At 46.5% G+C, this 13,844-nt stretch overlaps 2 protein-coding genes across 11 annotated transcripts in view; one reads left to right on the plus strand and one right to left on the minus strand.

Annotated features, from left to right (window-relative positions):
* NUMB (NUMB endocytic adaptor protein) overlaps positions 1 to 1,266 on the plus strand; it is a 98,239-nt gene extending 96,973 nt beyond the window's left edge. For all 10 annotated transcript variants that reach the window (XM_050896829.1, XM_050896834.1, XM_050896830.1 and 7 more), the window contains one exon: positions 173 to 1,266. In XM_050896829.1, coding sequence (XP_050752786.1) covers positions 173 to 882 — 710 coding nt within the window. In that variant the 3' untranslated portion in view covers positions 883 to 1,266. The remainder of the gene's footprint in view (positions 1 to 172) is intronic.
* Positions 1,267 to 3,365: 2,099 nt separating this feature from the next.
* The window catches only part of PAPLN (papilin, proteoglycan like sulfated glycoprotein), a 40,380-nt gene continuing 29,901 nt past the window's right edge, over positions 3,366 to 13,844 (minus strand). The window contains exons 20-27 of the mRNA XM_050897769.1: positions 13,095 to 13,232; positions 12,110 to 12,234; positions 11,033 to 11,171; positions 9,458 to 9,595; positions 8,681 to 8,808; positions 7,980 to 8,088; positions 6,460 to 6,635; positions 3,366 to 5,912 (exon numbers count right to left, since the gene is read on the minus strand). Coding sequence (XP_050753726.1) covers positions 5,737 to 5,912; positions 6,460 to 6,635; positions 7,980 to 8,088; positions 8,681 to 8,808; positions 9,458 to 9,595; positions 11,033 to 11,171; positions 12,110 to 12,234; positions 13,095 to 13,232 — 1,129 coding nt within the window. The 3' untranslated portion in view covers positions 3,366 to 5,736. The remainder of the gene's footprint in view (positions 5,913 to 6,459; positions 6,636 to 7,979; positions 8,089 to 8,680; positions 8,809 to 9,457; positions 9,596 to 11,032; positions 11,172 to 12,109; positions 12,235 to 13,094; positions 13,233 to 13,844) is intronic.

Raw genomic sequence — 13,844 nt, forward strand, 5'->3', positions numbered from 1 at the left:
CTATAACAGAACAGCACAGTGGATGCATAAAGATGCTTCCAGTGTTGGTAGCAGTCTTTCAGCCACGGAGGGAGGAGGCCTGTCTGTTCTTGTGTACATCCTCCAGCCTTTCTAACTGATAAAAAGGTGAGGAGTGGAAATATTAGTGACTTCCCCATGCTTTCCTTCCCAGGCACTGAATGGAGCAGCACCTCCTCAGGTGCGGCCTCACCAAGTCTCTTCCAAGGAAATCACAGACGTACTCCCTCAGAGGCAGACCGCTGGTTGGAAGAGGTCTCAAAGACTGTCAGAGCCCAACAGCAGCCAACCCCAGCCCCAGCCCCACAGCCACTACTACAGCCTCCTCCAGCAGCTTCCCAGTCAGCACCAGCCTTCCCAGTAAGCACCTTCATTGCGCCTCAGCCTGTGCCAGTGGGTGTGGTTCCGCCCATGCAGCCAGCATTTATTCCAGCCCAGCCCTATGCTGTAGCAAACGGGATGACCTATGCAGCCCCAAGCGTACCTGTGGTTGGAATCACGCCTTCCCAGATGGTAGCCAACGTCTTTGGTACTGCAAGCCACGCTCCAGCAGCCCATCCGCATCAGTCGCCCAGTCTTGTCAAACAGCAGACGTTCCCTCAGTATGAAAGCAACAGTGCTACGACCAGCCCTTTCTTCAGTCCCCCTGCGCAGCACAACGGCTCCGCAGCTTTCAACGGAGTTGACGGTGGCAAATGGGCTGCAGAGGACAAGCATTCGCAGCCTCCCGCAGCTGCGCCGCAGGTAGACCCATTTGAAGCACAGTGGGCAGCACTAGAGAGCAAGGCAAAGCAGCGCACTAATCCCTCTCCAACTAACCCCTTCTCAAGTGATTTACAGAAGACATTTGAGATTGAACTTTAAGCGGTCCTGTGGGGGGTGGATAAATTGTACATCAGGATAGAGGGATAAAGGGAGCAGAGGGGACTGTTTCTGATCAGTTTGCTTTGATAATCCCAAAGGTCCCTTCAAACAAAAATGGGTTAGAAAGAGGGAGCAATTATGGGGAGGATATAAACACACAGAGAATTTAATGTGCAGTTCTTAAAAGGAATCCTGGAGCTACCCCGGTCTGCATTCCCTCCTCACTTGGAAAGCTGGAAGTCAAACAGTGCAAAGAAAGGCACCCAGTCTCAAAGCCTGTTCTGCAGAAACATCAGTTATCTCACAGAAAGGAAGGCAGATGTTGTACTTGTGCCCTTCTGATGCCTGGCAAGTCCTGGACGTTCCCCCTCAGGGAAACGTGGGGTGGGGGGCGGGGGGTGGATGTGGGTGGGAGGTTGTCACCTGCTTAGCAAAAGCTAGGTTTGTGGAAAAAGTTGAGCTTCCATTTTGAGTAACAAAGTGAATATTATATGTAAAGAATAAAGTAAAGCCAAAATCTTTATTTTTATGCATTTAGAATATTTTAAATAGTTGGATATTAAAAGCTGTATGAGTTGTAAGTAATCTTGCCAAAGGTTAAAAAAAAAAGGGGGTTGGATGTAAGAAATTGTACATAAGATTGATTTATCTCTGATTCTTATTGTAAGTAATATTGAGGGGGTGGAAAAAGGGGCTCTAGCTTGTTCTTGTATCTGTTCATTGTAAGTAGCATATTGCAACAACAATCACAACCAATAAGTCATTATATCGTAGTTTTAAATAAAGAAAATTAAAGAACAGTATTGTCATGGTTTGAAAACCATGGGGAAAATTTGCTGTTTTTTATCGGAATCAAGCTACATATTATATATAGTATGGTTTTTTCCTTTCATGTATTGCTGCAGTTTCTTTGTCTTAATCTATTGGTTCTAACACTACTGTGACAACTTACTGTAATCATATCTACATCCTGGGGCTACCTGGGAAACCATTTTATGTTTGTCTGTCAATAGATCTTAGAGGTTTTTAACTTTGGTTTTATTTTTTTTTCCACTGATTTGTGAAACCTTGTGGTAAAGGCTGCAGCTGGTCCAGGTTCTGCCTCTGGTGACTTGTGAAAACCATCTCATTTTAACTTTACTTTTAAACTTTGGCCTTACAAGCAAATGTAAGTTATATATATTTGTACTGATGATTTATAATCTGCTTTAACAGAAATAAATGTTGGTGGTAGAAGCACTGTCTGTGAAAGCTTTATTTCCCACCCCCATTCAGTTTTCAGCACTTGCCCTTCTGGGTATCTTCGGTGTTACTAGGTGAATGTAGATGAGCCCTGCTTGCCAGCCCAGAAGCTTAATAATAGTATCTTAGCACCTCTTTAAAGCTCTAAAATGGAGGGCTTTACTGAAAACATCAGGTTCTGGGTTTGCATCACCGTATTTTCTAACACTGAATATTTACATAGAGACAAATATGAAGACACTAACATTCAAAAAGGGAAAAAAGGAAAACTCACTTTGTTTGTCTTTCCCCTACTACTAAAAGGAGTGCAGATCCTAAAAGCCATGAAAAGACAGTGTATTTTCACTCCTTTTCTGTTCTTCCAGTGAGCTGATATCTATCTTGTTAGTATGACGGGTTCTTACTGCATTCTTATGTGCATCGCATTGGTTTAGACACAAGGAAAAGTCAGGCTGTGTAACCTGAAGGGGAAGAAATGCTCCCTTTGTTTGGCCCTAACATTTGAGCTTGCCAGCAGTTTCCATTTCCAGGCAAGTGCAGTGAGTCTCACAGTGACATGGTCTAGAAAACTGGGACTTTTTTCTTTATGTTTTCAGTATGATATGAATAGTAATGACCAACACTCCCAATGCTTTTTTCAGCTTTCAAAAAGCAAGCAAATATTTGTAGACATTTATAATAGGAAAGAAAGCATGGATAGCTCATTCTGTTAGTTCCATATCTTTCACAGTAGTGGCCCAAGCTCAGCTGAAAATAGCCCAGTATTGCTACACCCTTCCCCTGCCCTGGAGGTAACAGTAAAGGAGATATGACCTTCCTACAATCCATTGTTGAGGGAAGAAAACGAACATCTTGATTCTCAAATCAAAAAAGTAAACATTCCATTAGGCAGCTAAGTGGTATGACATCGCGGGAAAAGCTCAACTTGTCAAACAGAAGAAATGTAAAAAGACCCTTTAGTTAACTATTACAGTGATGGCATGTATTTAAAGCAGTGAACAGCATGCCTTCCAATACCATCCTTACTACCATGGTCATGCAGCTGAAAGGAGGTCAGAATAAACACTCACTTAACCGAAGCACCTTCAGTGTTGAAGTCCTGTCCATCAGAATACAGGTGGCTGTTACAGCCCTCACAAGTCTTGAGAAAGCACTCCCTGGCCACATCTTGTATAACCATACAGCATAAATGAAAGCTGACTACACAGAATATTTAAATATTCTAAAAATAGAACCTCTGACATAGTAGAAAGTGATATTATAGAACTGACTGCTTATTCTGGGACAAAAGGGTCTGATAAGCCACAATCAACTTCTAACCATGCTCCTGAGCATGTCCACAGATCTTGACTACCCTCTATGCCTGCCACATGTGAACTGAGATGGCTTCACTAAGACTGGAGTTTACACAGTCTGTGATTGGTCCCTGGTCTCAAAAGGCAAAGTCATACTATATGCTAAAATACTAAAATATCCTATACACACACAAACACACACACAGAAAAGGTGCTAGTCTGAGATGTTAAATGCAAAATTATGTACAAACACAATTAGAAGTTCTCAGGACCATCTCATTGTTCTTAAATACCCAATGATGTCAACTTCAAACCTTATACTGTAACGCCTACCATGAATTACAGCAGAGGAAGTTTTCCCTAATCAAATTAAAGGGTCTTAACTGCAAAATAAGTATTTTTGTCTTTTCTAGCAAGCAGAATCTATCAGACCACAGAAAGACCCAAATAGCTGTGTGACTGTCACCTCTCCTTTACTGGATTGCTTCTAGACTTTTCAGTTTGTTCACATCTTAAAGCAGTGTGTTCAATTCTGAAGCCATACCTGTGCTGAAAAGAGTGCAATCATTACATTAGTAATTCTTATTTTTAGGTGCATCTGAACTGATTTACTGGATTTAGAGGCCAAACCAGCTTTAGGCTGTCGAGCCTGGGGATTTACACCTATATATTATGCTGCCCTGAGTACTGAGTCTGGTCTGAAGGAGAGTGGTGTGAGCACAGTCCTGAATTAGCTGCCTGCCTTAGAAGCCTTAAATAAGTAACAGAAGTAGGAGAAGAAAAAAAAAAAAAGCAAGCCAATCATCCACACCCCCCCGAACGAAAACATCAACATCAACACTACACGCCAGTCTACTAGTTTATAGCTACATGTATGCAAATAATAAATGGGCGATGGTCCTAATTAATATGATTAACCCATCCAAGTCTCAGCCGGGAGTTTGGAATGAGGAAGAGGGGGACCGTTAGGGCTGATGCTAGGATAAAACAATACTGTGGAGGCTGTAAAAATGCTTTTGCTCAGAAATAATTCCACTTTGAGATACTGAAGACACTCAAGGGCCTTTCCTGGTTTAACAAACCATGATATAATCTCACCTCCCCACACGCACCCCTTCATGCCTGAGACTTTCTCTTTCAGACCCTCATATGCATGCTCGCTGCCACTCAGTGTTAGTCTTGAAGTGAAGGATGCTTTTCAGCTATAGCTGCTCTGCATCTGGAAGTCCTCGCTTGTTGGCCCATAGCAGCAGGCATCAGCCCAGGCCACGTGCAGAGCCAGGCTTTCCTGGACTTAACTAAGACTAGAGCAGATCATCGGGAGGTTTATTCTGGCAAGTCAAATGCCCCTGCATGTATTTCTATGTGTATATTATTCGCCTCCCCAAGCTGAAACTCAGCGCAACGCTACCACCAAGCCCAGCTTTGCAATAAATTCAAGAGCACATTTTTGGCTCAGAAAAACAAATAAAATTATCTGCTGAGCCTTCCTAGAACAAGTGATATTTAAACTGCAGCATCTCAGAACAGGTAACAGTGTTGGTATATTCATCTCAATTACCCCTAACATTCAGGAAGGGCTAAAAGTATTCTTCTATTTTGTCTTAAGCTTTCTGTGAAGCATTGCTTCTGCATTTCACTCCAAAGCTGATTACAGTCAAGTAGAAATGAAACTGACCCAACTAGAAATTTGTCTAAGGTCTACTGGAATAAAACAGCTACAGTAACGTGACATTACAGCTGCATCCCTAGAGCTAGTAATCTCATAGGACCTGAACACTAATTTTATATGCATCAAGCTGTTTCTCGTGGCCAGAGTCCTTTGCATTTAGATGGAAAGTGCTCCCCAGGATTGCAAATGTTCATCGCTCATTAATGCTTTGGTTAAGCCAGTTCAGGCCCATCTTCAAACACTTCAGAGATGATTTTTTTTAAGAGTACTTCTCTCTCTTGCTTGTATGAAGAATTGGTCTCTCCCTCTTTCATGCTGGTTATCGGTCTTCTCTAAAGTCACAGCATCCTTACGTTCCCAGTATCATCTTGTTCTGTGAATGACAGCAACTACCCTTAAGTGAAGAGATGGATTAGCTAGAGCAAGGCATACAGGGGGGAAAAAAAGGAGTTTGCGATAAACTTGAGGGTGGTGGGTCTCCCACCTTTGAACAGTTACACCCACTACGCTCTATTCAATTCACCCTCTTGAGCCTTCCAGCAGGGCAGAGCTCCCAGAACAGTGTCATGCAGTAAAAGGACAGAGTTCAGACTTCCAGTCTTGTAATCAGTCACCTGTACTTTCATGTGGCCGTGGGGGTGTCTGTCACCCGCGGTGACGAGGAGGGCTGGCTTGCGGTCGGTAGCGAGAGCAGCTAGCGCAGCAAAAGCTGGAGTAGTATTCGTTACTGCAGAGCTGGGCCTGCAGGATCAGGTCACAGTTGGCGAGGTGTGGCTGGTCCACGCACTCTCTGCTCAGGTCCACAACATGATTCACAGTAGCTGCAGGCAAGCAAAAGGTGAAGCAGCTGTAAATACACTGCCAGGGCTTGTCCTCAGGTTTCGTTTCCCTCCCAAAAGACACAGCGTGTTCCTGCTTTCTCCACCCTGCCAGTTCTAAGGGGATTGTTTTAAATTTAGTACAACATTGAGGATGAGAGAGAAACTGACACCTCTGGTGAGATACAAGAGGAGAATGCAGTTTCTGGGGCTGATCTCCTGAGGAGAGACCACTCTACACCCTGTGTAAAGCCAGCTGGATGCTGTCCAGAGTCAAAATACAGATCTCGCAGCCAACTATTTGGTCAACCAGCTATGGCATTTTGGCCTCAGGAAGTTAATTAGGCTCCCAGCGCCCTGGTGGGGGAGTTGTTCCCACTGTCCTGCTTTTCTGCCCAGGGAAAGCAGGGCTCCTCGGGTAGAACAACCCAGAGGCTCCTGCTGCTCCCCAAAGCCCGAGGTCAGTGGTGAACGGGCACACACAATGGGCAGACTTGTAATAGTGGCCAAGAGGCAGGCACTGTGCTGGGAGAAGCCAGGCTGTACTCACCGCTAGGCCTGCTCCTCAGCACTTTCACCTCCGTGCTGGCACTGACAGAGTTGCTGCTGCTGTAGGCGCTGCATGTGTAGGATCCCTCGTCAGCCTCTTGAACATTGCTTATGATCAGGCTTCCATCCTGTGACAGGTGGATGTGGCGGCCATCTGCCCGCATAGGGACTCCGTTCCTGTGGTGAAAAACATTTTGTATCATCACTATTCCCACCCATGGGGGCTAAAGGAGCTCTCTGTGCTCTCTGGGAACTGATGCTCTGTGAAAGGGGTGAATTTTTACAAATTCAGTAGGAAGGAAGAAGAAATCTTCTTTTGCCACAACCTCGCTCTACAATTGGGTAGTAACACGAGTCTGAGTGAGTCTGCATCCGTTAGCCCACTGTCTGCGTGGGAGGTAGCTAGCTGTGTGCTCTGTATAAAGACATTGCCCTTTCCGCTATTACACATTTTTGAGGTTTGAGGAACTAAGAGAAAATCCAGAGTGCCTTTCCCTCTCTCCAGGTTGTGGTCTGGCAGTGCTTGCTTGGCTGGCATTGATAGCAGTGCATATTGCTTGAGGAACATATGGGGTAGTGAGCAATGCGCTCTCTTTCCTCTCCCTTAAAAGTTTGTTCAAAAAAAATGTTTAAAATACCAACAAGATTGTGTCTGTTCTGTTCCTCCTGGAATACTCTGTGCCCAGCAGGAAAACTGCCTGAATTATGAACTCCTAGTTACCAAGGAAATGAAATTTGTTTCCCTGAAAAGGGTTTCATTCAGACTCTGAAACTTGCATCATTTTGTTAACTCAAATACCAAACTTATGTATGGAAGAAAAGCTCTCTTTGTAAGGCGGCCCACTTCAGTCCTACCCCTTGGAGCAGAGGGATTTAAACAACTACCAATCCATCTCTCTGGATCCTTTGCAAGAAGGCTCCAAAACAGAACTGATTATTTTCAAATGGGGAAAAAAAACCCACCAAACACTTGCACAAATTCAGTTTCCCTGTGAAGCATCAACAGAAGAGGATACAGCTTTTTCTTTACCTTTATTAAAACGCTTTAAAATCTCCCTTGCTCCCACTTGACAGTAGAGGGAGAGAACTATTGCAGCAGGAAGCTGGAAGAAGAGTCACTGTTATTGTAGGGGGTAAAATGTTTGCTAGGGTTAGGCAGAGAGAGTTTTATAAAGACCAACTAAAAGCCTTCCTCTGATTACTCATTTTAGTTTTTGCTATTGTAATGTCACTAGCTTTCCAGCATGGAGCCCTTTTGAACTCCATGAAATCTTAGCTTAATGTCTGCTTTCCTCCTCATTTGGCTGGAATATGAACTTGGTGACCCCCACAGCCCACAGGGATCTTGCCCAGGATTTTTGGGTAACAGCCAAGTTGTTTAGGAAAGGGTAGGTGATGCTAGTTGGGGCTGAGAACTGTGGGTCTCCCTTACCTGGCAGGCATCCTGCATTATTATTTGGAGGGTAAATGATGAGGTTTGGGAAGAGAAGGAAAGGGAAGTTCTGTCTCATTTTTGCTCACCTTGACCACCGTATATTGACGTTGCTGCCAGTCACTGTACAGTGAAGCTGAGCAGTCCCTCCTTCAGGTACCGTGATGCTTGGCAGAAGACCAGTGATCCTCAGCTCTCCTAGACCAGAAAGGAAATCATCGCTAGCAGGAAGACAATGCCATGCTGCCCCTGGTAGTAGGAGCACTCCCTCATGGGAAAAGTCCAACATATGCTATGATGAGCTATGAGCCCCTAGGCCTTGAAACAGCATGTTTGGAGCTATGATGCCGTTGCTATGGGGAATGTGGATCTCCTAAGGGCTTTGGCCCAAGCAAGGACAAGTAGCAGAGGCCTCAAAGAGCTTTTTCCTCCAGCTGGACACAAGCACATCACATGCGCAGAAGAACCATCTCCTTAGTTCCTCTTGCTCCTATACCCATTCCACACCAGTGTCCCAGAAACAAGGCCCTGAGAGTCACTCTTACTGTGCTATTAGTCCCTCTTCCCAGCTGCCTGGAGCACCACAATCTACTGGACACACACAGATTACCATTAGGTAAAACAACTCACTCTTCCCTTGCCCTCAAGCTGCCTGTTAAACACTAGGTGCGAAGCCAAGAGGCACGGCCAGACAAGAAACCTGCACTGCCCAGCCCTCCCTGTTTCTCACTTGTGTGCACACACGTGTGTGTGTACAGACGTGCCAGGCATGCCTCCACTCATCCAGTACCTCGAGGTCGGAACAGGACCTGGCGCTGGTCCTGGTCACGTCCATTCGAGGCAATGCAGGTAAAGAAGCCAACGTCTTCAGAGCTGACCCGGCTGATCACCAGGGCCCCGTCTGACTGCTGCCTGTGTCTGGGGAACAAAACCAGAAAGCCGCTCAGCCTGTGCTTGGGTGAGGATGGGACTCCAGCCACCAGAGCTGAAGCTGAGCCTCGTGCACAACTTCGAGGTGACACTGAGCAAAGGTTTAGCAGCAGTTCAGTTCAACCTACAATGCAACCCCTGGTCCTCAAACCCCAGCACTAGTGCTGTAGACTCCAGAAGAGCTCACTGCTAGAGCAGGTTTCTGGGAGCAGAGGGTGAGGGGAGCTGCAGGAGAGTGGCACCAGTAGCTGTGGAAGTTCACTGCAGGCACCCTGATCTCTCTCTTTGCTGTGAACCTCTGCCCTGGCTCACGGACCAGCGGGTTTTTGGCAACTTTGCTTGCCATGTGTTCTCTTTCTGCCAATCTTGTAGATGAACAAATTTCAGCTTTGGCTCACTTGTAGACCCTGTATCACAGCTGTTCACTCGAGGGTTCAATCTTCAGACTTTGATCTGTGAGTGAGGCTAGGGCCTGGCCCTAACAGAGGAAGCCGGCCAGCATAAAGCAGGACGGGCCCTAGCTGCACAGCCAGCAGCTCCATTCTCTCAGGGAGGAGACAGAGAAGGCAAGGCAAGGAGGAGGCTCTCCTCCACATGAACTTGCCTGTGGGTATGCTGGAGCTGCCTGGGAGCTCACCTGGGAGAGGAGAGGGGCTGCCCATCTTTCTGCCACTCAATGGTGAGAGCCGGCGATGCTTCCACTGTGCAGGGCAGTCTGACTCTCTCCCCGACGTCGGCCTCCACTACTGAGGGCTCACTCTTATCCATTCTCAATCTGCAAAGTCCACAAGCACAGCAAAAGATGCAGAAACTTCCTTGTTCAGCATCTGACCTTCAGCACAAGGCTTTTTTAATCACAAGCCTTATTTTTTGCCTCCAACAGGAAAGGGCAGTCTCTGCACTCCCATCAGAGCTCTAATACTTGCCATTACCGACATTCACTCACAATGTTCAGAAAAGAGTAGCCTCCATCAAATCCTGCTCCAGTTCAGCACAGCTTGGTGCTGCGCTCCTGCCAGCCAGCTTAACCCTTTAGAGACAGCAACCCTGTTTCTTATAGCATCCCTCTGGATAACAGCCTAGGAAGTGTTAACAGCATGAGCACATGGCAAATGGTACAAAGCCCGGAACAGGGCATCAAGCAAGCTTCCCCCAAGGTGCTTCTCTGGCACACAAAAATGAGCAGATATTTTTTTGGGGTGTGAAGAGCCCATTGCAATCACCTGACTGCACACAAGGGCCAGGAGCTGGCTGTCCACTTCATGCAGCAGAAAGGTTGAGGTCAGGCTCTCACACCACCCATCTCCTCATGCTCTTTGCTCTCTTATAATTACAGCTAACCACCATTTTAGAAGGGAACTAAACCATGATGTTTCCCAGAGTCAAATAAAACATCATCTCCCCCACCCCCATTCTCTGACCTGAATTCTTGATCTCAAAAAACAAAACCAAAGAGCCTTAATTCAGTGCTCTTAATTCAATGAATCACTTCTTTCTGCTTTTAGGCAGAAGCAGCTAAGGAGGTTGCTGGGGAGTTCAGCAAATTGGCTGGGTTTTAGGCTGTAAACTCAAAAGAAGGGAGGGATCAGATCATGGTCCCATTTAATCTGGAGCCCCAACATGCTGCATTTAAGGCAAAAATAATTGGTACCCTCTTACTTCTGTTGGGCCTAGAAGTACCAAAAAAACATGCAAGAAACTACAAAATATGCCACCCAGTATGTGAGGAGATAGTTTTGAGTCAAACTGGTTTGTTCACAAAATATTTAAAAAAAATGGGTGGGGGCTAAAGTAACTGGAGCTTTTTTAAATATATATATGTCTATTTTGTGCTAGTTAAGCAGTTCCTATTTGTTTTGCTTTTTTCCAGAACAGGTTTCTCTTTCTGCCTACGCTAACTTGAACAGCTAAGGATGCTGCTCCTGATACTTCTACTTCCGTTTGAACTTAGCTCCTTTGCTGTCAGCCTCCCTGCGCATCTTTGCTCAGAATAGGCTGCTTTCAAGAGACGGTTGGGGAGGATGGAAGACAGCTTGCGACTGGGACCTTCTCCTGTTCCTGTTGTCAGCAGTTCAGTACTGCTTGCTTCCCAACCGTGCCCCAGAACAGCTGACCCAGGACCTTTCCAATGTTCAGCTTTTCTACATGAAGAGATGCCATATGGTTCATCAGCTGGGCATGGTGGACAAACTGTTGCTGTATGTGAACTTACCTGTATGTGAATTGCTGATGCACAGAGGAACCGGCCGCCTGTACAACCTTCCTGCCTCTGGATAGCTCTCGATGCTGCTGATTTTCCTTGTGAAGGACCCGACCTCTCTCACCCTCTGCCAGAACAGCACTCTGGTACTCTATTCAGAATAAAATGCCATATGTGAATCAAGGGACACTTCTTACTGTGACCTCTTGCATAGGGTTTCTATGAGCTTGGGAGAGCTTGCTGAACTGGAGCCAAAGAGCCCTTCAGCCATCTGTTTTCTGGCGGACTAGTGCAGTAAGCCTGCACTGGCTAGTAATGAGAGTCACAGACCTGCAGGCAAGCAATGTTAGACTCCTTTCTCTCCTCTGTCAGTGAACATGTTGCAGCACCCCTTAGGCCACAATGCCTTCTGCCCCATGTGCCATTGCTGTGACAAAGCACGCTTCAGAGATTGAAGGCTACAGGGTGACTTGCTGGCCCATCTTTTGAGGCTAGTCTTTCATATTTTTTTGGTTTTGTTTCTTAAATAAGGCACATTTTTCAGAACAGGGAATCATTTGTTACCCAGCAGGACCTGTCTGGGCAAAACACAAAACATAAATGCACCAGCGCAGACAGATATGGCAGACTGGTCACTTTACAGTGTGAGATGGAGAGCCCAGGAAACTGCAGAAAACCCCTCTTCTGGAGTCTCCTTTCTGAAATCAGGAGGCAGCTGATGGCTCTCAGGGAAGAAGACATGCTCGCTGTGCTGGAAATGGGGCAGGTTACAGGCAAGCCACAACTCCGGTTATGGGGTGGCATTGCAGGGGAGGAAGTGCTTTAGGGCTAAGGCTTTATCTCATGAGGCAACACCAAAAGAAGCCCTGCTGCCTCCACACTCCCTCTTGGCACCCCTGCAGCGGAGGAGACCAACTGCTTTGACCAGCTCTTGGGACACCACTGCCATGGAGTGAAGGCAATGCTGCTAGCACAGTGTGGCAGCAGAGGAAGTTTGCTCCTGCAGCTGGCTTTATTGCTCCTGTTGTCAATAACTGTTCACGAGGAGCCCTGAGCTACCTCTTTGGTCTTAAGTGGAAGATAAGTCACCTATGATCTGTAACTGAATCTGTTGGCTCTCTGTCCTCCCGTCAGAAATGAGGCATGTGTAAGTCCCGGCATCCTCCAGCTTGACGTGGCTGATCACTAAAGAGCGGTCGGACTGGTAGGTGTGCCTGCAACAGGAGCAAGGATTAACTGCCTCTGCCTGGCCACGGAGAGCAACTGGCCAAGGCAGAGCGGCCCTTCGTGCTGATGTTACATAAACCATCACCATGTAGTGCCCTCCCCGGCCTACAAGAAAACAAAACCCTGTTGACCACAGAGGGGTCACAGGCAGGGGAAATAACTGCAGCAGAAAGGAGGTCAGGAACAGAGAGGAAACTGAGATGGGAAAACAGGGAACCGCTTTCAGCAACCCTCTCCCATGAGGAGGCAAACTGCCCTTCCAGGCAGGAGCTTGAGCCCCAGCAGTCATCTGCAAACAGAAAAACGTAACTGGGCTTTTCTTAACTGTGATTTTTGTAACACAAAGTGACTGTCTGGCTCCAAACTGTTGCTGGAAACAGACTTACCAGGAAAAACAAGCTTTAAAAGTAATTTTTAAAAAAATTATATCTTAGATGGGAGTGCCAGAAACTTCCAGCCAGAGGAACTCTGAGTTATTTGGCTACAAACTTCACTCTGGACTACTGACTTAGTGCTGCCCCAAGATGAATCCAACAGAGATAACATTTTTCTGTATCACTACCTACATGTCAGCTTCCACCAGTGCCTTGTTATGGGACAGCACCTGTTCTGCCCCATAACACTAGCCAACACCTCAATACTATTGCAGACTGTATCTGTTTCTGCTATGCACAGACCAGGTGGACAGCTCATGCTCTTAGGTCAATACATGGGCTTGTTTATTTATTCATCCTTTTTTTTTTTTAAGAATGTTAATAGTAAGATTACAAAGAAAGCGGGCAAGCATATTTGGCACTCTGCCCAGCAAGGAGCCCATCTGCTCTACAATGAAGGGAGCTGAGCTCACCTGTCAGAGGAGACCGGTCGGCCGTCCTTCATCCACTCCACTCTGGAGAAGGGGGACATGCCTGTCTTGCAGATCAGCTGGACGTTTTGTCCCACGACTGCTGTCACAAGAGAGGGCTTGGCTTCCTCCAGGATGGCTCTGAAAGAGAAAGCGGTTCCATTGGCACCTCTGCTGCCCTCCTCTCCTCTGGGTCCTCTAATATGAGTCTGGATGAGTCACAACCACAGGGCAAAGCAGGACCGGCTGCCCATTCAGCTCTGAGCAGATGCACCATGCAACATGTGGGGAGCCCTCCCTTACATGGCAAAGGCTGCTCTGGACAGACTGAATGCTACAATATCTCCAGGAAGAGAGAGTCCTACAATCCCTCTCTTCTGAAGGAACTAGGTTCAGCTCAGCAGACAGACACAGATCTAGCGCAGACACGTTTAGATCTAGCTCTATGCACTCCTGATTTTCAGGGTGACACTGTCTGGATCCTGACCCAAACTCTGCATCTTAAAAGTCTTCCCTAGAACAACCCACTGCTGCTCCATGCAGTGCTGAGATAAAGGCTCCGAAGTCAGTTAGCTAAATTCGTCGGTCAGAACAAGAAAAACACCTATGGATTCTCATTTACAGTGTAAGAATGCCTCCCAGACAAGACCCCAGGATCCTGCAGTCTTTTCACACACCATACTTCCAGTGCTGTCAGAGAGCAGGGAGAGTGCAAGGAAAGAGACAGCAGATAACTCCAGGGCCTGAATAACT

This window comes from Gymnogyps californianus, chromosome 5 (genome assembly GCF_018139145.2).
Source record: "Gymnogyps californianus isolate 813 chromosome 5, ASM1813914v2, whole genome shotgun sequence".
Lineage (NCBI taxonomy): Eukaryota > Metazoa > Chordata > Aves > Accipitriformes > Cathartidae > Gymnogyps > Gymnogyps californianus.